Below are 24,334 nucleotides of genomic sequence, written 5' to 3' on the forward strand. Positions count from 1 at the left end.
AATAATTTATCATGGAAGCAGTACATAGAAAGAGTATTTTCCTCTTTGTGAGTCATGTTTTCCAGCGGAGAAGCTGCAATTTGTAACTTACAGAGCTAACTCTAAAGCACACAGCCACAACCTCTGGTTCAATTCTTCTCCTGCTTGCTTGAAATGATGCGTAATCTACACATCTCTGTTCAATGCTTGCAACAGAGGAATGCAAGCATTATGCTAGACTTTCTTTATACTTTCAAATACTCACACTCAGTGTGTAAGAATCAGCGAAGTATGATAAAGCAGAAAACCAAACTAAACCTGCAGACCTTCCTGGACTTGCAGCTATTTTTTTTCATTCCTTCTATCTAACAACCTTTCATTGTGTGCATGTAAATGACAGGTGAACCAATAAAGAATATAAAATCGCAGAAAGAATATGTCATTACTTCAGGAAGTTTTCTTTTTGGCACTAAATACATGTTGGGTTTAAAACTGCCCACTTTTTAGCATGGTTTTCTTAACCTAGACTTCTCGCATAAGATAATATGATTAATTTTATCAACAACCATTAGGTTCAGCCTGAAAACTATTAGTAATCCCTAAATCAGGTAACTCCGCGTAAAATGAAAAATAAAACTACATTATGCTATATCTATAGAATAATCCTATAGCCCTCTATGCTCTGATGAATTTTGTTAAATAAATTTCCAACATATTTGTCAGATAGTAGAAAATGATTCAATGAACGGAACATGTCTAATAACAAATTAGGAACACATCTACAAAGAAGGTGATACAAACATCTCTCTCTTTCAGTAAAAATCCATGGTGTGTTAGGTGCTGACAGCTGCATGTCAGCAAAACACGTGACAAAACATTTTTCTTGACACATACTAATACCTTAAGACAAAAATGTAAAGGAAAAGAGTACTCAGGAAGGGTAGCTGCTGACCTTTTTCACACAGAAGCCCTTCTAATGGCCTGATGTTTAAATTTCACAAGAAATACTTGAACAAAACATACTCAGCTACCAGAACACTCAAACATCATTGTTATACTTATTTTCAAGTGGTTAAAGGTACTTTCTTTACTGCTTAAAAAAAAAGGACTTCTTTGAGTGATGATCAGTGGATATTTTTGGCACAGTTATTTTTTCACTCTCTGCACAGTATAAAATCTCTTCCATTAAATTTTCTAACTTACCCTTTTCCTTAATAATATTGTAAATAATTAATTTCAATAAAAGTATTTCTCACGTTTCCTAACGCCATGTAGTGATGTAAATAAAACAGATTCGATCTTTCATCACTCAGCGTGGTCTTAGACTTGGATTTACTTCGCTCATGACAGTTGTGGTTTTTTTCAATGAACTAAGATTTTATTGTGATGGTAAATAGGTGTTTAAGACTGTCAGGATACATGGATTACAAATGTTAAACCACCTGCTAGTCTATTTGATAAAACTAAGGCAAAGACACAAAAGACTACACAGTTAAGAAAATCCCATTCAAAGACCAGGACAGCACTTAATTCCTGACAATTTAATTTATAGGACGTTATTCAGTCTTCTAACAGATTTACCTATAGGTGGATTAAAGGTAGAGACAGGAAAAGGAGAAGGGATAAGAATAATGGGGAAGACACAGAGAGAAAAAAGTTAACATGAACTTATTTTCCGTTCAATCTCTAATTTCAGGTCACTATCTGGGTTTATACTTTATATGCCTTTTGCTCTCCCTCTGAAATTAATTTATATCATACATTTTATTATAGTCAGATAAAGAATATGTTTGCCTGGGAATTCTGATTTCCCCTTCGAACACTAATTTCTTCTGTGCTAAACTTAATTATGAGGATTAATAGTTCCTTGATTACATTTCTGCCATGTTTGAAAAAACAGGAAAAGCCCTTAGTATTTCACTAATCAAAACAGCATTTAATAGATTATCTGATTAAAGATATGATTGTAAATATTTTTAATTATAAGGTACTTATTTTTAAAGACAAAAGGCATTTTAGCACTAGATCACTTGTGCACTCTGTATTAAAACATCAATGAATCAGCACCACGAAATACACAAAGAATTAAAAAATCCTTTGGTTTTATTATTAAGTAAACACAGTTACTTCTTTATTGTTTTGCATTTCAACTTCCATAGAATTTTATCTGACTTACTGATAACAGAAAGAATTCTAAATTTTTCACTGGTAATTTTGTTGTTTGTGTTTCATTTTTGCCTCTTCTATCAAATGAAATGACACTCCTAAAATGAAAATGTTCCATTGGGATAAATATGTCATAAAATCAATTTGTACAATTTCCATCTTTTTCAGATTTCCCTAAATAGAAGCTTTCTCCTTTCGAGAAGAAGCCCTGAGCAAAATTAATAATAATCCTTACTACATGTTCACTGTAAGGATCAGTCACACTAAACAAAACAGTTAAAATACATGAATTACTAAGTTCAAGACGTTCATGTGGAGACATCTGTTTGCATGAACAACAAAAAATAGCTCGTGAAATACATTTGCTCCTGGAAGGTGAGAAAGGAGAAACACTGCAACAATAATAAAACACAGCACTTAACAAATATGAACATTTAAAAATGCTTCTAAGGAGAAAAAAATTACATGGTAGGCATCATATTGTGCACCAGACAGACTGCTGAACACCAGCTGTTAAACTATTTTCTCTTCCACCCTCCCCAAAGCAAATAAGGTGAAATTTCTCTCTACCACATTCACACAGCACTGATGCACCAGGATATTGGCATATCACTGTACACCATTCAAACAGTTAATTAACAGGAAACCCTGGCAGCATTAATTAAATTAATAAAGTCACTGTCCACTCAGTTTATGATAATACATCCACTACCTTGCACAGAGACCACATGGTATCTATTAAATTTATAAAAAGCCCATCCATTATGTAGTTCTGCCCCAGAGAAGAAATTACTAAATAATTTTAATTAAAACTTTCTATCTGAAACACTAACACACAAACCCCACATAAAATGATATTTGATTGACTATACTGTAAAACCCAAGAAAATTTATTTTAATTCTACATACTTTATTTGAACATACGGAAAAATGAAAACACAAACCATTTTGTGTTTGAAATAAAAACCAATCAAAAGTAATCCTTTAAAATTAGGGTTCAGATTAGTCTCTGCAAAGGATGCTGTTTAACTGAAACATCTGGTAGTGTTACGTTGAGAGACAGGCCTTTTTTAACTTTGGAAATGAGATTAGTAGATCAGTTATTTGTAAGTGTCCAAGTAATTTCTAATTATTTTATCTGGGTCACAGATAATCCGCTTTTACAGGGCTCCCACAATGACATCAGAGGATCACTGCTGAACTGATTATCCTGTTACCTTCCACCATCCATGGGAAGACAGGATTTTCCTTTTGTACAGAGGAAGAGAAAGAAGTGGCTGATTGCTTCAGACAGGTGGCAGCCAACAAAATAAAGAACACCACAGATCTTGAGAGGAAGAAAACCCCACATATGCAGAAGGTACCAACCTTAAAAAGGTCAGCAAACTGAATACTTATTAGCGTCTGGTGCAATTTAAAAAATAGAAATTAACAAATATAATCAGACAAGCCATGGTTTAGAAGGGCATGCCATGTTATTTATCACCGTTTCAGAAGTAATGCCTTGCAGATCAAATGTAACTGACGTCAGAATCTTACCGTGCAGACAGAAAAAACTTGTCTTTAACATCACTTAACTGCTGAACTGACACGAAAGACATACAGAAGTACTTTCTTACAGCAAAAATGGAACATGAATGAAAGAAATGCAAGTGCCAAGGTGTACATGCAAGCATCCTGACAGTTCCGCTTTTGTAAAAGAGCCTGACTTGCAGCTCTTGAGCATCTATAATCATGAATCAGAAGCAATCTCTGATAAAGGAGACTTTTTTTTCCCCCTGTGTGAATTTATGCCTTTTCCTATAAATAAATGAATAGTCTAGTTATGCATTTTTTTAGGGAAAAAAGTGTCTGTTACATGTAAAAATATCAAATGAGAGGACTTCTTAAAAATGTCAAGAAAACATGTCTTGAGAAAACAAGGTAGTTTCTGGATAACATTTAATTTAGCTTCCAATTAAATCTTATTATTTTAATTGAAGATAACTACAGGAAAAAAGTAGTTTGAAATAAAATTGAGTAAGGCAGCTATAGGCTCTTCAAGCTTTTTCATCTAGATGAAGTGCAAAATACGCATTTCTAGATAAACTTTGCATTTGCCTTTGCAGCACAGTATCATTAATAGGTATAAGCAGTAATTGCATGAAACAGGGTATCTGGATGATTTTGGTGGAAAATTTTTAAACTTTCTGAAATGGAACTATCCCAAGCAAAATGCTAATATATATCTATAAAAAGTAATTTTACTATTTATGACAAACCACCAAATAAACAAACACCTCTGCCTTCATGGAGTCTGAAAGTATCTATACTAGAGATATCTTCTAATCCTGTAGTGATTGAGGCAAAAGAGGAATTAACTGCTTGTGGGAGTAGAAGCAGATAGAATTAGTCTAAGTAAGGGGTACAAGTAACTTTAAAAAAAGTTACTCTTAACGGGAGAACATTTTGTTTTTCTAGGATGCAACTGACAAGAACTTTTTTTTTATTCAGTTTTATGATAAGCTTGCTTTTACTTCTTGAGCAAAGTCATTAAAAAACACAGTGTTGCGTGGGAATATAACAATACAGGCTCATTTGCAGTTAAGGAATTTACACTACAAGCAATGACAGAGGATAGAGGACTGGAAAGGCAATCACCAAGCACAGAAGATAAGCAGGCCTTCAGTATAAATGTACTATCATTTTGGAAATTACATCAGACAGTGCCTTCTTCATGGGTGAAGCCGATTTCTCTCCCCCAGTTCTCTGGAAACATGGAAAATCTAAGTAACAAGACTAATAGTTATGCTGAGATTTTAAGAGTGTCTTCCTAAGTTTTAAGAGTTCATGAATTAGGATCTTAATTTTTTCCCCATTTCAGAGACTTCTGAATTAGAGAAAAGTTATTGGAGAAAATTCGAATATCTCTATTTCCAAAGCATCCAAATAACAGTTCCTCAAGGCCAGTTTCAGGTACATACTGGGAGAAGTGTTAAAATTCAGGATGATGATGAGGGTAAAGGCAAAAAGACCTTGGGGAAAGCAACTGAAGAAGGAGGATGAAAAGAGCCATGTGACCCCTCTGCTAGAAGTGTGTTTCACATATGCTAGTTTCTAGGGAGAAAGCACTAATCCCATACACAGAGGCCACCTCAGCTGCTCCCCTCTTTATCAGAACAATTCATGTCAAAAGTTCCTCTAAGGACACTTTTTGCCAAACAGCTGTTCTCTTCTTATTCTAGGAAGTCACCTCCCTTGCTCTTTGGCTTCCTGGACCTCCAGATGCGATATGAATAGCCTTGTGCTAATGATACCCCAACAGTGATACCACAGTAAGAGAGGTGGTAAACCTACTCAGAGAAATTACTGCATGTTAGGTAACTTGTTTGATTAATCAGCTTCTCAGGCAGCACAACCTTAGGAACAACCTCTGTGTAAGAGTCAAATCTGAGTACTCTGAGCACCCAGTTTTCTGAGCATCTTAGTATCTGCTGAACACACACGAACCAGGGTAACAGCAGATTGCATGCATTTTTAAAGAACTGCTGCATAATGGATCTACTCATAACCAGCGTTACGCAATGATAGGCACAGATCAGCCAGCTGCACACAGCAGAGTATTTCACCTGCATTTCACAATGTGCCTCTGCTTTCTCTCTTAGCCAATGCCCTGCTGCAGAAAAACATACTGGAGTATACCAGCTATGTATTTCCTATTACATGTTCCATTGGACATTTTCTGACTACTAAAAAAAAAAAATCAAAAAAAAGAGGAGAAAATACCAGTATTTCCCCTTAAAATCCTACTAAAACTTCTGCTTGTTCCTATGACTTGGGGATCTATCACTTAGCTCAATTCCAGTAAAGAGCAACTCTAACAAAAATGCTGTATACAGAGGCCACTTAATGCAAAGTAATTCCATACACTTAACTTTATCTGTCCTGCTGTGGTAGCAAAAGAATAAACTTCTGTAAACGTGAAGAATCAGCACAAGTGCTCTGACCTGGAGGATATATCACGTTTCGTAATGCATGCCACATTCCAATCACTTATATTTGAGCAGAGCCACCAAACTGTGGAAATCAACCATAAATAATGAAGAAAAAGCTGCTATTTCAGGTCCTAGTTCCTTATTTCTGATGGTGCTAAAGGAGGACAAACTCTGCAGTTTCATTATCCTAAGCTGCTTCTCTGAGACTGACAGTAAGCAGAACACATTGTCTTTATGCGGAAGATATTGAAAGACAGGGAACTGGGGATTTTTTTCATCTGTGTATCCAATATTCCTGGAAGAAGTTAGATTTGGCTTTATATTACTTAGATGAAACAGAAACTATTGGCTTCATTTCTGGAAAATTACCTAATGATGGTCAAGCAAGTTTACCTTATGGAGAAGCTGAAAGTTTTGCTACAAAAATGTCAAAGTTTGATAAAAAGTTTGTTTTCCTTGCCAAAAGTCTGGCAGCATCTGAAATACAGGTAAATAATAATATCGAACCTCAACAAACCTGAACTTGCTGGGCTCATTTAGTAACAGTATGTATCAGTCAAAGTTCAGATCACAGAGCTGCATTGCTGGTTGTCTCTATTATTTAAAAACAACCTTTATCCAGGAGCTGCAGAAGTAATCTTGTCTTGATGTTACACTGCAAACACAGGCATGGAACTTGAACTAGGAAAATATTTACTATGTGTTTTCATGAACAAGCAAAAGTAAGAGCTGCTCTGGTTCACCTTTTTCAAAAGGCTCTTGTCCTCTTTCTTGCACACATCTCTGGGCAGCTTCAGCAATCACTGAAATGAATGCTCTCAGGAAAACAGCTATGCAGCAATTAATATATGAATGCTTCAACTGTGCATATCAAGTCTTCAAGTGCTTGAGTTTCTCTTGAATTAACCTCAAGCATGTCCTATTACATTTCAAAGATATTTTGCTGCTAAATAAATTTTGACCCGTACCTTGTAATAAATTAACCTTTATTTCATCATTAATTCATTATTTTAAGAGCTCATTTCAGATACAATTTTGCTTAGTTTACACAGGAAGGTTAGATGGTGAACAGTAACTACACCACAGTGCATGGTAGGGACATTGCTGTCCCTTAGTGATCACGGTTCATTGCTTCTATGGGACTTGAAAGTCTTCCACGCTGTGCACTCAGCCCTGTGAGTGAGTGTACCCAGTTTCTTTGTCATCCAATTCTATGTATCACTGGCCTGCCTTTGGGAAGAAACTACTCACTCACCTGCTACCCCCTCCTCTGCCTTTGCCACTGGCTAGCCAAGGATGTAAAGACTTGTGGAGGAAGCAAATCCCCACACTACAATACTCACATCCAAAAGCATTTGTACAGAGAGATTTTCCAACACAACTTGCTGACTAAGCACACAGCCTCACCAAACAGCTTTGGCTTTGTTCGTCTGAAGTCTGACTAGTTGTTCCCAAGCAGCCCTCCTCAAAATGACTGTATTGTTTCTTCTTGCCAATTCTATACTTGTGAAGAAAGGAATGAGAAAGAAGGTGACAATTGTGCTGCTGGTATGGAAGTGCTTTGAACAAGGGATGGACTAGATGACCTATGTTCCTCACTAAGTTAATGCAACACCATTCACGTCGTGTGAATGAATCAAGAGTTTGGAGATCCCAGTAATGGATTTCTCCTTCCCCATCAATCCCAATCCAACAATCCCAGACCTAGAACCTTGTCTATATGAGGCAAGCACAATAGGCCCTCTGCTACAGGTTGGGTATAGTGAGAAGTCCTAATGCAAAGTATCTGTACTTTCCAGCATCTGCTCCTCATAATCCATCCGTACCCACAATTACTGTGGTGTGTTTGTTTCACCAAGTTTGGCACCGAGGACAAAAGAGAAGATCCAGGCACACTGCAGCTCAGCGATCCGCAGAATTATGATTTGAGCACATAAAAGGAGGCTGGACTTGAAAATGCTATTAGCCCACATCTGCTCCAGGGTAGTGGCCAGCTCAGTAAATGCAGTGGGAGGTACTTCACAGTATTTTATACAAATGGCATAGAATAAAGAGGCTTTAGAGTACTTTATAGGAGTTTGCAGTGGTGATAGTAGCCTGACAGTGTTAAGGCTTACAACAGCAAAAAAGCACACTGGGAATTCAAGACTGTCACAGAAGCAGCATACAGCAGTTTGTACCCTGTGTCAGAAGAGAAATGCCCCAAGTTTCAGGTCTGAGAGAATCAGGCTCAGGCTCAGTGGTCGTGTTTCATGTATACTGATAGTATCTGAATGGATGATAATGGCCACTGCCAAAATTCAGTCCAGCTTCTGGCAGCACAGAGAACAGAATGACAGACACAGGTTTTGTTCCTTGTCTTCTTCTGTATCATTTCTGTGCTTTGGCGTAGCCGGTCACATGGCTTTTTGTTCTTTCTCGTATATCCATTTAACAGAGACTAAAAAGATAGCCGTATTTTGGCATCTGAACTCTAAGGATCCCCAAGTTTCTGTCTCTCCCACTACTGGGAGTGAGGGTGAGCAGGATTCAGATGTCAGGATTCAGATACACAGCAAGACAGAAGTATCAAGTTAGGAAAAAATCCCAACTCCAGAGCATGCACACACAAAGGTTGTGTGCCAGCATTTAAAAAAGGGGGTGAGGATCTGTCAACAAGACCCTGAAACAGAAATCAGGCATGCAGTAAAAGGACACAAAGGTAAGTATGTAGACATGGGAGTTCACAGAAAGTGCAGAGAGCAATCTGGGAAAGCAGCTGGAGGATGGCAAAAACCAGTACACAGCATAGCTACAGTCACACGAAGAGCAGAAGGCAGTAAACTTGAGTAAAGGTAATACAATAAAAACAATAAGCAATACTATTGTTTTATCTAACAGAAGGAAAAAAAACATAGTTATTTTTGTTCTTTATTCCATACAAAGGAATTACACAAGACAGGAGATTTTCCATTATTCACCTACAGAGGTCAGTGCTCTGTAAACCCTCATTACCCCAAAATGTAATCTGCCTATATATTATATGCCTGATATATATATATCAGGCCAGATCATTTACCCTTTCAGACACGTATAGATCCCACTAGTGTATTCTTTCTGTTCAATACCACAGTACTTCAAACATTTCTATGGCATTCCAAATAACTTAAAACAATTCACTGCAGAGATTAAATTCTAATGCACAGAAGAGGATATTAAAGCAATAAAAGCTTGTTTCTTGTAGATATTTATTATGTTACCAAATTAATTTAATTGGATTTTTTTTCCATGTAAAGGATTTTTTTTTTTTCTGTTCCTTTAAATACACAATATATATTTGCAGTGTAAATTGTACATTATTCCATTCCACAGTTTGGTAACTGAAGAGATAGGAAAGTAAGCATAATTATTAAAATACTTTTTAAAAGTCTGTTCTCAGAATGTATGAATTAATCACTGGGCTTTGCTGTCACAAAGCATAATTGAGACCAGGGCACCTAAGTATTTAAAATAAAAACAAAATTCAAACCCAACAAATACATACCTTGTACACACAATTCCAGGACAATGTATAGTTTTATTTTACTAATACAAATTAAAAAATTGCCTGGATTGGTGGATTATAGGACACTTCTTTGTTAGAAGAACTTCTTAAGATTTCCTCAGACACACGAGTCATGTAAGAGCACCAAATAGCTGCCTCATAACACAAGCGTTTTTCTATTCTTGCCTTAAATGCATTCTGCTTTTCTGTTTTTATTAATTTTATTTAAAATAAAACCAATAAATACTTCTAAAATTAGATACTTACAGTGAAAATACCCATTAGCTGAGTGTAAAAGAGTCCACTTATTCCACCTAATATTATTAGACCCATGAAGGCAGATATTCTTAGGAGAGCAAGTTCATGCCTAAATACAAAAGCATCCTAGAACAAGACAGAAAGGAGATACTTTAGCACTTCAAAATTAAGTCTCTGAACTGAGTGGAAATACTATGGAAGAGCTACTCTTGAAGACATACAGCTAAATGCAAATACTGGATATTTGAGCTACATTGCAAATCATTGATAAATCTAAGTGCTAAAATTATAAACTAACAATCTTTTGTTTATACATATGTACAGTTGGGGGTTTTTGCCAGACTGTTAAAAAACCTCATTCAGGTATTTAAGGTTTGGGAATATGTGGAGCCAAACGGGTTATTCTTGAATCTTCCATCTCAAACTTTGCCAGATTGCTACACACAAGCTCCAGAACATAAGAAAACCATTCTCCTAAACAGACTCATTTATATAACTCCTTATCTTGGCTTCCAGCCATGGTAAATTTCATTTTAACATCACCCCTGATGTAATAAAAATAACAATATTCCTAGCTTGACTTCCTACAAAATCTAAGTATCTATATAGGATTGGTATTGCTCTAATGCTGTCTATTATCCAACATAAGCTTAACTTCATCATTTAAATTTTGGCATTAAGTCTACTATGGTCACTTTGGATAACAACAAGTTGCCTCACGGTACAGGAGGATATGAATTTACTGTATCAGTTGTTCTGGAAACCTGCTCTCACCCAGTAGAAAATGTGAAAAGCGTAAGAGAATTTTATAGATCTTTTTCAAAGGATAAAACACCTAATTTTTATCACAGGAAAACATTTGTATATGGCAGTTACTGTAGATGTACTGCAAGTTCACACCCCATCTTACCCTTTGATAATGAGTTAACACACCCATTGTCTTATTTATAAGTTACGATTATGTTCTCAAGGCTGTCTTTTGAATGTACACATCTGTTTTTCCACTTAGAAAAGCCAGATCACAGCAGGAAACTATTAAAACCTTTCAAGTAAACTTTAAATTACAACCAGAACATAAAAGTGAACTGAAAAAAAAAATCCAACACTGCTTTTGAACTCTCCTTCTTTACATTCAACCAGTAGGACTTAAGGAAGAGGAATTCTTAGATTCAGGAATACTGGGTTTTAATTAAAGAGAGACCAGTGAGAACAAATAGTATTTAGTAAAAAAGTCTGATTTTAGATTTAAATTAGTTCCACCAAGGTTCAAACTATAAACCTGGGAAAAAAGTTTCTTCACAGCTTTTGTAGCCAGTATAAAGTCAGTATCTAACGACCAAGTAGAAATAACTAGTTAACCACCTAAAACAAAAAACAACCCCCACTAGTCTTTCCTGAACTGGTAAGCCATCTCTTGTTAGTATGCTGTAGAAAATACATGCTTCCCTTCCTTTTGCTTTTTTTTTAAAAAAAACAACCCACAACACAACCCTCTCAGTTAATGAGCTAATTCAAAGACAAACCAACTCAAAATAAATGCATCCATAGTAATCTTTATTTCCCTTTCCACTAGCTCACAAAAGCTTTAAAGAGAAACGAGTTAAGCCACAAGTTCTACTAGCTGAAAAATGTCTTCTCTTCAAGTCTTCATAGGTATGTTGTTTTATTATACCAGAAATGTTTAACAAACTCAAACTCGTCAGAAAACAGTTAAATCTAAAAGGTCCAATAGTGAAGTCACATTCTGGATCTAGCATCACACTCTCCCAGTAGAAAAAAGCTTGTAACAGTTGTCAGCATAACACCCTGTCTCCACCCCCCCATGCCCCACCCCAATACTCTTATTAGAAGACCTCCTCTTGTGCATCATCCTCAGCAGGAAAAAGAGACATGACCCAACACATGACAACAGAAGATCGTGACATAAAGAAGGCAGGTCGCATTTTGTATCTGGTCCTTCTAACCCATGTTAAAACTAGAGGTACAGTTTAGGAATTAATGAATACTACTTGGTCTTTCCTTCCTGCCTGTCTCCCTAAAAGACAAAAGCATCTACCACAGAAGACTGGAAGTTGCTGAATTACAAGTGAGAAGGTGTGACATCACCGGTGCTTTTTCTAGTCATTATACAACCCTAGGGGAATCAAAGTCTCTGAGGCAATGATAAACTGGAAATCAATACTGGGCCCTCACCTGCCAATCTGTACAAGCAGAAGAGTACTTTTCTATAGAAAGCCACCGTTTATGTAGGAATAGAGTCTTCTGGTAATCAGACTTCAGTAACAGAGCCACTTTCACAATTCAGCATTGAAACATATGACTCCAATGCATGAACTCTCTCTTATGGCACAACAGGGTTTTGTCCTGTAGCCGCTTTTTTCCACACTGGGCTAGGCTGACATCTGTGGCCTTGGTAGCCCCTTTCTCCTTTATTTCTGCCAACATCACAGCCTAATTCTCTGTCAAAACTTGAGTTCACATGGGCTGCTGCCTTGTCTTTCTATTTAGCATTTCCTACACAGTTCAGAAGTGCCCTGCCCCCACAGGTTGCAGTTCCCTCCGGTGACTACTTCTACCCATTCATTCAGCCTGCAATGATTCTTGGCTACTTATAAAAATGGATGGAAATGTGAATGATTGAAAGGTCAGCAAATAAGAAAGTAAGTGTAGGTCTGTAGAATTAAGTTGAGGAATGTATTTCAAACTATGAGATCTGGCATCTTTACCTTAACAGGCAATACCAAAACATTCCACAGAAAGACAGGTCTCCACGACAAACTCACACAAGACTACAACGCTGTGGCAAAGCATGTGCCACGTGTTCATTTGTGAGCACTCACTGTTATGGATGATCCCCATGATGAATGCTACCATGTTTTAGGAAAACAGCTTTAGCTTTATGCTATCATACAGGAGAGAAGACAAAAACAGCAATGGGCCCAGGTCAAGATCATAATTAATGATATGACCACTGCTTCCAAATCAACCTTTTTTTTAATCTGGCTTACAACAACAACAGGATGAAAACATTTAATGTGTCCCTGCCATTTGCAGTATTGGGTTATTACTTTCAAGGGTGTACAGTATTCCTTTCGAAACATCAGGCTCTGTATAGAGGGCAGAGTTGTCAACAGGACCAACGCGGGACTATTGTATTTGTTTCAGAAGAGACAAAGTGAAAAACATCCTTCATAAATTATCACTTACAATGTAAGATTCATTTATACAATCTTGATTCTTTACTGAAGCATGATAACCACAGAAATTAATATACTAGCTAAATATATTAAGATACTTCATCTTTCTCTTGGGGAAAGGATACCTCATGTAACACATGCTAACCTGCTTGTCTGTTCTCAGTTGCAAATGCCTGGAATGTCTGTTCCAGTCTGGTGATGAAGTCAGTCTATCAACTTGGCTATCATAAAAACAGTGTAGAATACAGAACAAAGCCAGGCTGTCAGATTATAAAAAGCCAAACAAAAAATACAGACCGCAGGTTTTGCGGGAAGAAAGAGGAAGGAGAGGTAAAAGGCAGAAAATTCACTCATGTTAAAAAAATAATTCACAGAACACAAGCTACATTCTAATAAGCCCTTTTGTAGAGGTATTTATTACTAGTAACAACTGATGTTTGTGTAAAGCACTTTTTGATTCAGGAATATTTCAGGTCTACTAAACGAGTAATTTTTCAAAGTCTGATTCCTGACTTACTTGGTTTAAAGTGACAATGGGAATAAGCACCCTGATTCAAAAAATTCCTGCCTACACAGAGTTCAATCTGAAGTGGAAATTCTGAAATAATTTCAGACTAGAACAGATTTGAAGAAAAAGTGATACAATCTTCAGATAAAAATTACACTGTCAATATATTGTTTCAACAAAAGGTTATCCTCTCAGCCCTTCCTATCTTTTATCTGTTTACTTCCTAAACTTAATTTGGTATTCATATACTGTCCCTTGGTAGCAGGATTAGGTTAGTTTTGCACAACACTAAGGAAAATTTAGGTGTGTTTTCATGTTTTCAAAAACTCTCACATGCTGTAAGTAATTTCATGACCCGAAGAGAAAATATTTCTTTTTGATTCTCTTTACAATACAAATGGGCTTTAGATGATGTGTATTTCCAGATTTTAATTAGCATTAGTTAACACTACATAGTATCAAAATAATTATTACTGTAAACAATGTTCTCACAAAGTCTAATGAATCCTTCCCAACACCTTTTATTTGGAATCAGGAAAGCTGAGTTCTAGAAAAAGCAAGCTGATATTGCTACAATATTTCCCTCCATGATGTTTTCACCTTCCTCTACCAACAGAGCTCAGAACACTAAAAAAAAATCTCTAAGTAACAGTATTTTCATACTATACAATAGATAACCGCAGAACCAGGCACAAGATAAGAATGAGCCCAAGCAAAAGGGTTTAGGGTTTTATACTTAAGATTTTTTTTTGCTGTAACAAACATTCTAGCAACATTTCTAGCAAACAGAAAATCACCAAAGTATCTTTTGCTGAAAAGATCAAAAACCTTCTATGAACCATATATACTGCCAAAGCATTTATTTTTGCTTCTACTTGACCAGCTGTGTCTAGAATCCATGCTAGTACAACACGTAGAGAGGTACTATGTAGTCATGAGAAGACTAGTACTTATTCTTCTCACTATCCACAAGACTGACTATTTCCTAAAAGATATGGACTCTTGGACCTTGTTTTTTAATGAAGATGCAAAATTAAGATTGTTCCAGTTTTACCTTCTGAAAATCACCAGAGCTTGCAGAGGAACTCACATGCTGTTTTACTCGAATTAGATAAGGTGGGGTTTTTTTTCTGCTAGGAGCTCACATATACAATTTAATTACCACTCCCTTTCTAGCAGTAATTGTACTCCTCCTGCTGGACAGACGGCTGCAATAGCCACAAACCATCTTGCTGACAGTGTATCCATTACAAGAGCCAAGAATAACATGAATCAATTTTCTGATATAAGACCTGAAGCTGAAAGATCATATCTCTACTGAAAATGGCTTCCTCCATTAGCTTTAGAGCTATCACCATTACACTATGTAATTAAAAATGTTTGTGTTTTTCTTACTTAATCCTTTAAAAATAAACCCACAAGTTTTCATTCGGAAGGAAATACTAGCATGCATACAGCGATCATATTTTCATAATGCATTAATCCCTACTGTGATAAAATTACTATTTCAAAATAGCATTAAAGGCAATTTTAATTCTACAGCTTCTGTGTTACGTACCATTTTGAATTCAAAGAATAAAAATTAAGATGAAGGCATGCTGCCAAAAAATTCGCAAGTATTTTTAATGAGCAGGAAGTAAGCTAATTCCAGATGGCTGTTTAGAAAAAAAAAATTACCCTTTTTTAAAAAAAATCTGTGCTAAACATTAGCCCCTGTCAATTCAGAAAATGTAAGCTCCAGGTTACAGGCAAAATTTGGACAAAGGATAGTGCTTCTGCAGTCTCTAGAATACTGTAGTACTTCAGCTTTACTTGAAATACAAAGACTAAAAGAATTTTGCAGGGGGCTTGCCTAAAAACCTAGCTAATAGTTTCACCAGTCGTGTTCATTTGATGTCAAAATTACATACTTCTGACAAATTATTCTGCAGCATAAAGTTATATGGCATCATATTCTTAGCCACACTTAAAAAAAAATCATCAGCTTATGGGGGCCCTGATGTCATCTTCCAGGCAGATACACTGACTAGACACCCAAACAAATTACTCTTAATATTCTGTACTTCAGTGTGTGCCCTCTGATCCTGCAGCTGAAAAACTGAGAAAGCTAAAGACTACTGAGTCTGATACTAGACTTAAAGATCTGAACAGACCAGACCTGCTGTGCCTAAGATTTTCTATATGGTAGAAACATATTGAGAGCACAGAATGACACAGAATGTTGTATAACGTAACACAGATCCAGTCTTTCAGAAGAAAGAGTGTCACTGGGAGTATTCACATATGCAAACTGGTAAGGCCAAAAAACCCACAGTTAAAACAAAATAAAACTAAACAGAACAAGCTCTCTCTTTTCTGTGATGATGTGTAAATTCAGGCAGACAAACATGGGACCATGATCCACTCTTTAGGCAACATTAAACAGGGTTAAAACAATTACTGCAAACGTATTCTTCCTCCTAACCTGTCACATCTTCTAAAGATTAGATATTAAATGTAGACTTCTCACTTGAAATTAGCCCAGTTAAACCATCAAGAACAAAGTTTTACATGCATTCATTTCTTGAACTGTTATTATTAGTAACTATTATTACCTCTTTAGAGGTTGTAAACCAGCTGAAGTAAATATGATTTCCCTTTTCCCCTCCTGCGCAGACGATCTCCAAGCAAGCAATTTGGTTCTCTCTTAAAAAGCAAGGCTGACAAACAGAACTTGGGTTTGATACCCTGAGACAGTGCAGTGACTTAAAGTAAGTTAGAGCATCTGGCGGACTCTCGTGACAAAAAGGAAACACTCTCCCATGACACCACACTTCTAGAGAAGCACCGCCAATTTCATAAAAGATTACATCTTTGGAAAATAACACTCCTTCTAGAAGCACTGCAATTCCAAATCCAGTCTTCTGATCAGTATCACTGAGAAGCCTTTGTGCTTGAAACCTGCTAACCCCATGCACAACAAGCCTTCAGAATACAGAACGTGTAAGATTACTCCATCCAGAAATGTAATAGTTTTAACTTAGTTTAGAAAACTACAGAGAAGTTTACAAAGCTACTGAAACTAGAAGCACTGTCATTTACATTTAGATACCTTTCAAAACATCCACTTTTAAAAAAACCAAAATGTAACATATTCATAAGAAGTTTTACTTAGATGACAGATTTATTCACTAATACAGGAAGACTGCAATTTAACTTGAATGCAGCTACAACAAATAAAAATAGCTCTCTCAAATCTCACAGTGCCTGTCAAACAAGGTGAATATGAAAAGCCCATCTGCAACAAACTGGATACTAAGTGAAAAATGGGAGTACTCCATTTTAAGAGACTCATTTTATAGGTTTGTCTCAATTTACAGAGCAGTGTTGATGGAAAAATGCTCCAAGCAGACAGCAAATTGTTCTCTTTTGCATATTTAAATTGAATTAATTTAAATTGAAATATTCATAGAGGCAAAAAAAAATCCTTTAGAATAAAAATTATGTCAAGAGAGATTTGCAAAAATCCTCAACTGTGGTACAGTACTGATAATAAAAAGTTGGTATTTATCAACTTGAACAGAACATTATTATTGGTTCTGGATGACCCAAGGAATACAGTCTTCCTACATTCTCAGCTCTCCTTTGACATATTTCTGCATACATTTTTTTGGGAACATCACATCCACTGCAGACTGACAGAAGAGGAAATAAGCTTGGAAGGCTGTGTCCCATTCTTTTCGAGAAACACAATTTTTCAGGAAGCTTAATATTCTTATAACTTTCAGGATAAAAAATAATACAACAAACTGAAGTTGTTCAACAAAATGGGAAACGGACCTTGCCTTATCCATAACCAGAGGCCAGTCTCCAGCAGCCCTGAAGGACTGGTGTGACATCACCATCAGAGAGTATGTTGGGGTGTGACATCAACACGGAATTAAAAAAAAAATCTGCATTTCAGTACTTGGAAAAAGTCTCAACGAAATTTAGAGTACACTACCAATTTCTGGGATGGTCTTTTTACTTAGGACATCTGGAATGTTATGTAATTCTGGATATGTTTTAAACTTGTTTTCTAGGGTTTTCTCTTTAGTGCACTTGTATTTGTTACAGTCCAGTACAAACACAAAATCCATTTTAGATTCTGGATAGAAAATTTTATGTTTCTGTATGAGCATGAGCTCCTATCATTTGCTTCAAGCCTATAAGCTTTGCTGTGGTAGAATTTTAAAGTATGCAGCAACTTTCATGCAAACCGTAACAGATAAATGAGCATCAGACATGAAGAATTTACAACTTCAATTCCATAATGGAAGAAATCATGTGGTTTTTTTGCTCAATTCCAAAGTGCAAGTCCATTTTCTCTGTTTATGTGTTCAACTGCATCTTCCCAATGACAACATGTTGAAATGTGATCATGGCATAGAGTCCAAGGAAAACAACCCATATTTAATCCTCCCTTAACTCACACGACTTCTTCAATGCAACACAAAATGCTGCTTCAAAACCAATGTGCATATTTCTCCTTTCAGAATGGTAGCATGTTTTTTCTTATTTTTTTTTTTCTTGAAATATCAGCGTTTTTAAATAGGGACTTCTGATAGAAGATATATACTCTGCATAAATTGACTCTGGAGAAAGTAGAAAGAAATTTGAATATACCTAGGGTAGTTACCTTGCTTCTTTCCAGAATTCACTAATCACTTCTAAAGGAACCTATGTGGTTCTGTTCTCCTTTCCTAGATTTATAAGAAAACTAACGTTGTGTTTTTAATCCTTTAGAATGATATTTTGTTGCTTACCGTAATTCTGTTTTCTCACTTGTTAACATACATTGAATCACAGAACAGTTTGGGTTACAAAGGGCTTTTAAGATCATCTTGTTCCAACCTCTCGACTGTCAACAAGCAAGCCAGCAGAACCATGTAGTAACTAGACAGCAAATCATATTACATTGCATAGCTACTTATTTCCTTTGTAAAGAAAACATTCTTACCCATTTTTCTCTTTTCAGAGGCAGAAAGTAGTAATAATGGCAGAAATCAAGTATCAGTGTATAGGTACTAAGGATCTGAGTGTAGAAACACAGCTGTAAAAACAGCCAATGATTGTCTTCACCAACACAATTATTAATCCTGCAGAGAAAGGAAGCATATATAAAAACAGAACTATAAGAGTTTAACACTACAGTGATGATAGTGTGAATAAGAGAATTTATGATTATTTACAGAGCAGATATAAGAGCTACTGAGTAATCACTCCACTCTTAATCAAAGCGATGGTCTCTATGATAAGGATGGAGGTTAACAGGAAAGAGTGGTTTCCTTACACTGCCACTTCAAGTGCAGGCTGCATTACTGAGATCACTTCTCAGGAGACATCTTTCTTTGCATCTTTATATAGCAAACACAGTACTACAATTTTTAAGCAATACTCAAGTCTTTATGATTTAAAATAAGCACTTTCACAACAAAATCAGACAGGCCATGACAAATGGGGCATAGTGTGAGTCAACAACATTTTCAACTCAGCACAACCATTCAGTAAAATAAAAACCAAAACCAGTCTAAAAACCATGATCTACTTCTATTTTTATAAAGTGTACCCCCTCCTATATTGAAATTGTGATCTTTTTTTCAATCCAAGAAACATAAGTATTGTTTAATTTCCCACTAAATATTTTTCCAGCGTCGGAAACTTAATTGCAACAAATGAAATAAGTCCACTATGTACAAATTAATTATGTTGAGATCAGTTTTAGGAGCAAAAATTCCCATTCTTTCACCAAAATATGTGACTTTTCCAAAACTATATGGCTGTAACAGTTTGACAAAGATTAGTTGCTAAACTGCAACAGTTCTTACTGTCAGTTTTATGTGTAGGTATTAAAAAATTTCAAAGCTGTTCTTTTCCTGCTCTAAATTCCTTAGTGATTAAGCACTACCAGGAAAGAAATATGACAAGAAGCAATAGTCAAGTCCATAGATTTTGAAATAATTCATGAAAGCAATGGTAGGTTGTTAGAACAAGTGTCCTGGTCTTACCATGGACAGTGGTGATCCATCCTTCTTACGCAATGTCCACAACGACTGCAATGGTGTGAACGCTTTGGTCTCATCATATTGCATTTGTTACATAATTCCCAATACTCTCGTTCTAGGTGAAAATGTGAAGACAGATTTGAAAGATTTAAACTTGGTACAGCACACTCATGATACATCTATATGAAAATGATTCAAGGAGAAAAATAAAAATCTTACTATGATCTGAGATGGGTTAGCAGCATATGAAAAACTTTTTTCACTGTTACCTTTAAATTTAAACTGGAAGATGCTACCACCACTCCATGACAGTTTTCTTCTCCAAAATCCTCCCTCCTCCTATTATATTTCTAGAAAGTAATTATTTCAGGCCAAAAGCTGTCACATAATTCAACTATATTCTTGCACGTCCACTGTGAAAAAACTTATCTGCTAGATAGAACCATTGCGCAATCTCCCAACCATTCATTTCAAAACCTTCTGAGGAAATACTGCTACTTGAATTTGTGAAAGACAGCTAATTAAAATAAAATACACGATGAATGCTTCAGGACCATCTTCCATCTCAAACCATTTTAAGAGATGCATCTCACAACATGCAATTTTACCCATAGGGCAACTAAAACCCAGAAAGTTGTACTTTTGGATGCCCAATGTAAGATTCTTTAAGCTATCTCCAGAGATACTGAGTAGCTGAAACTACCAGGAGCTACTATAGCTCAGGACAGGCAGTACATCAAATTGCACCACCCAAATTAGGGAAGCCTTTGAAAACGAGAATTCAAATTACATACTCAGAAATTTAATCTTCACATGTGAAACAAATCATGCTAACTCTGTAATACTTCCATTCACAAAAGCATGTATTTGATGTCCTTAAGTAAAATAGGTGCATGACAGGTTAAAAAAGGCCTAGTTTTTAGAGTGGAGCATTCTGAAATTTTAACACAGTAAAGCACTGTCCCTACATAAACAAAATATACTTAGCACTTCTGAGCCACCTGCTGGCAGCTCTAATCTTGTCTTTCTTGCTGCAAAATAACATTTGGACACTGGAACTAAAGAGCCCAATATCTGAGATTATTAAACTACTAATAATGCCAGATGGAAACTGATTCACAATCTGTTGCCATAAATCCAGTGTCACAAAGGTGTCACTCCCTAATAGGGTAGCTACCAGAGGAGTTCGGAAACACCCCAACCTTATTTTTTAATACAATTCATACCATGCAAAAATGTATCTTCCTGTCAACCTAGAGAGTAACAGAGAACTGAAGTGCTACTACAGAACGTACAACAGCACACACAAAATCAGAGTATCACTGCTACAATCAAACTTAAGTGTTCCATCATCAGAACTATCTCTGAAGTATCACCACCACATGAGATGAAAGGAGCAGGAAGAGACTGAACAGCTGTTAAAGGCATCCCTTAACACATCAAGAACATTCTGTGCACAGAGGCAATTTGCACTGCTCCTGGTATGTTGCAGGTAAGTGAACATTCAGTCATACTGTCCATAACTGTACTGAGTGTTGTCGCTCTCCAGCTCAGGTTGCAGAATCCATGTCGTTCTTCCTGCAGCAAGAACTCCAACTGCAGAACCCAAGTCTGAAGCGCTTTTTGTTTCACTGAGTCAAAGGGTCAGTTACCAGGAACAGACAGAACGCTGACACAAAATATTCTGTCATTCCTATCTCAATCTCAAGGAAACACATCACTTCCTACTACCTGCTGCCTTGTTTGTACACATCGTAACCTCAGTGCTGAAGCTAAAGAGATTGTGTTTCCGAGCTCATCAACCCCGATTGTCACTAATACCAGGAAGAGAGACCAGAATGTCACTCCTGGCATCCACCACTGTGCAAGACAAGACTGAAATATTCACCCCTCACTGCATTTGATACATTTTCTACATTCAAAAAGTACTTTCTGTTAACGTGACAACGCTCACACTGTTTAACAGCTCTGCTGCATTCTAACCTGCTATGTAAAAACTCTATGAATTGGCCAAACATCTTAACAGCATCAAACAATTGATAAAAATACTGGCTTTCTCTGTGGAGAACTATTACAGTTTCAAATTTCCTCCAGTTTCTGGAGCATTGGGCACCACACAGAAATTGTGGGATAAGTTTGCAAGGACATAAGGGAATTTTCAATGTGTTAATTTGCTACTCTATAGCAATGCAATGTAATTACTGTCACATTTGCTTGGTTAACAGCCCATACAAACGTAAGTCACTGAAAAAAATGTGTAAAAACCACATAGATAAAATCCAGCATAAGAGTACCTTCTAAACTGTAGAATTGTAATAGCTAAACATTCTTCATTAAATACGTAATATTATGGAAAGCCTGAATGCAAAAATATCCTTTACATGGGAAATTTTCCTATCAGAAGTTCTTACATAACTGAACTTCTGCTGGGAGTCAAATTTTGAAATAGAAGTTTTCAGTCTACACAAGGGAAAGTTCTAGAAATTTGCGATTTTAAAACAGTAACATACCAATTTTAATTTCATTAACCATATTCCCCTTAGCAGATACAGCTCATGGTTTCCATCACATCTCACAAAATTGAATTTTTTCGTAATTATTTTGAGTACAATAAAATAACTTTTATTCAATTATAGAGAAACAATTTCATTTACCAGTAATTGGTATCTTTGGGTTTTCAGGTAGCTTTCCTGGATCAGCTACTGAGGCTCTTAGTAATGAAGCTATACAAAACAATGAGCAGAAGTAATAACCTGGAGGAAAAAAAAAAAAAAAAAAAAAAAAACCACCAGCATTTGTTAATCTTTTTCAGGTGTACAAAATACTATACACTACATAAGAAATACAGACGCTCTAGCACTGAGCTGAAAATTATTCAGCCTTCACATTCAACTCCGGACACATTTTTGGTACTATACAGCCTACAACAGTAAGTACTTCCCAGCCTTAAAGCAGGAGGAAAAGGTACCAGAGAACACTGTTTTGATAGCACCAGCACAAAGGCGCTATGACCTTACCACTGCATTTAACAAGTCATTTCACTGTTTTACCAAACAAGAACCAACCACTCTACACCTCAAAGTCTCTATATGAAAGGCCATTCCCAATGGTCCATCTTCATTTTAAAGCTGGGGTTTTATAGATATAATTCAAGCCTTTTCCCCAGCAAAACCTATTAGCGTAACTCACACTAGCTCACACAAGGGGACACATGACAAAACTATCAAAATTCAGTTTGTTAACCATCAGTACTACCACACCAAATTCTGACAAGCACCATGGACTTGCAATCTGTGCAACCTGTCCTAAGGAACCTGCTTTGGCAGTGGGGTTGGACCTGATGATCTCTTGAGGTCCCTTCCAAACCCTATGATTCCGTGGGCTCGAAATTCTGTCAGTAAGTTCTAGCTACAGGATCTGAAAGCCCTATTAATGCTTTTCCCCAATTTCCACGCAAGTTTTACCCAACACCTTTGAAACAAATGAAGCGTCTCAACTTCTCAGAACACAGAAATGTAAGATACATCCCAGTACTCTTACCTTTCAACATATCCTTTATGTTATTCTTTGGTTTATAACCTCTATAAATGTTAACTACTGCCTACATACTATTTTTACTAGTAGAAGAAAGGGCTAGGTTAATTTGACTTACATAAAATTGCCATTACTGAAATATGTCCCTCTTCATAGTGAGGAAAAAGGATGACTTTTGGGATGAAAATTGTGTTGTACAGCCAGACAAAGATAATCAAGCCCATGCAGCACCAACCCTGAGGGTCAACCACAAAGTGAATTCGTCGTCCCATTGAACACAAACAGGTACGAATTTGTCACAACCCAGGAAGAAAAGATTACCCTAGTGAGATAAAAAAGACTAAATTAATAAGTATAATACAGTCTACAGGGTTCCACATACATTCAAACAGGAAAAAAATTAATGCTTTGAGCTATCGATTCAAGGATTTAAATTAAAACTTACAGACATTTCACATACACTGTTCAGGGAAGAGTACTATTTAATAAAGCTCATATGCTAAAATTTTCACAAGCTTCCCTAGGAATCTGTCATTTTTCCCTGGTTTAAAAAACCTCCTGCATGCCATTTATAGCAAACCAATAGAGAAAAGAACAACACCTTGAAATTTTTCATGTAGATTACTAAGGGGTATATCATACAATAGTAAATTTTGTATGTGTTATGATTGACTTAAAACATGAGGGTTTCCATTCTGATAATTTAGTGTGCTGGGCTAGTTTGCTTTAGACTGAGGAAAGCCCAGCAAGTCTGACAGTATGAACTTCAGAGCTTCACAAAATGCTCTTCATAAAGATGCAGCACTGGTAGTCATAAGCATTATTTACCAGGACCTTCAACAGAAGGACTACTACCGTTACTTGTTTTGTCAAGCTGCCTTTATGTAAGTGTCTTAATACTGCAACCCATAAACCCCAAGCTTCTCTCCATAACCACTATTTTCCCTGATTTCTGGACTTCAGGGAACTTGTGCATTTCAGATGGATTTCCTTCCATTCCTTTCAGCTTCTACTTGTTATACTCAAGATTCATCTGGATACAAGGCAGACATCTCTGCTTCCAGGGGATTTGCTGACTTGTCTAATTTTCCCTGAAGTCACAATTTTTCTGCTTAAAATTGTCCGAAAATGTCATTAATATCATGCTTTTTTCTTTTTCTAGATGTCTAAAC

At 36.3% G+C, this 24,334-nt stretch overlaps 1 protein-coding gene across 1 annotated transcript in view; it reads right to left on the minus strand.

Moving 5' to 3' along the window:
* ZDHHC21 (zDHHC palmitoyltransferase 21) overlaps nt 1-23,449 on the minus strand; it is a 29,077-nt gene extending 5,628 nt beyond the window's left edge. The window contains exons 1-5 of the mRNA XM_084278750.1: nt 23,281-23,449; nt 22,283-22,381; nt 19,632-19,743; nt 18,584-18,722; nt 9,910-10,026 (exon numbers count right to left, since the gene is read on the minus strand). Of these exons, the coding sequence (XP_084134876.1) occupies nt 9,910-10,026; nt 18,584-18,722; nt 19,632-19,743; nt 22,283-22,381; nt 23,281-23,434 (621 nt within the window). The 5' untranslated portion in view covers nt 23,435-23,449. The remainder of the gene's footprint in view (nt 1-9,909; nt 10,027-18,583; nt 18,723-19,631; nt 19,744-22,282; nt 22,382-23,280) is intronic.
* Between the last annotated feature and the right edge of the window lie 885 nt (nt 23,450-24,334).

Source organism: Gallinula chloropus, assembly GCF_964237585.1.
Source record: "Gallinula chloropus genome assembly, chromosome: Z".
In the NCBI taxonomy this organism is placed as follows: Eukaryota; Metazoa; Chordata; class Aves; order Gruiformes; family Rallidae; genus Gallinula; species Gallinula chloropus.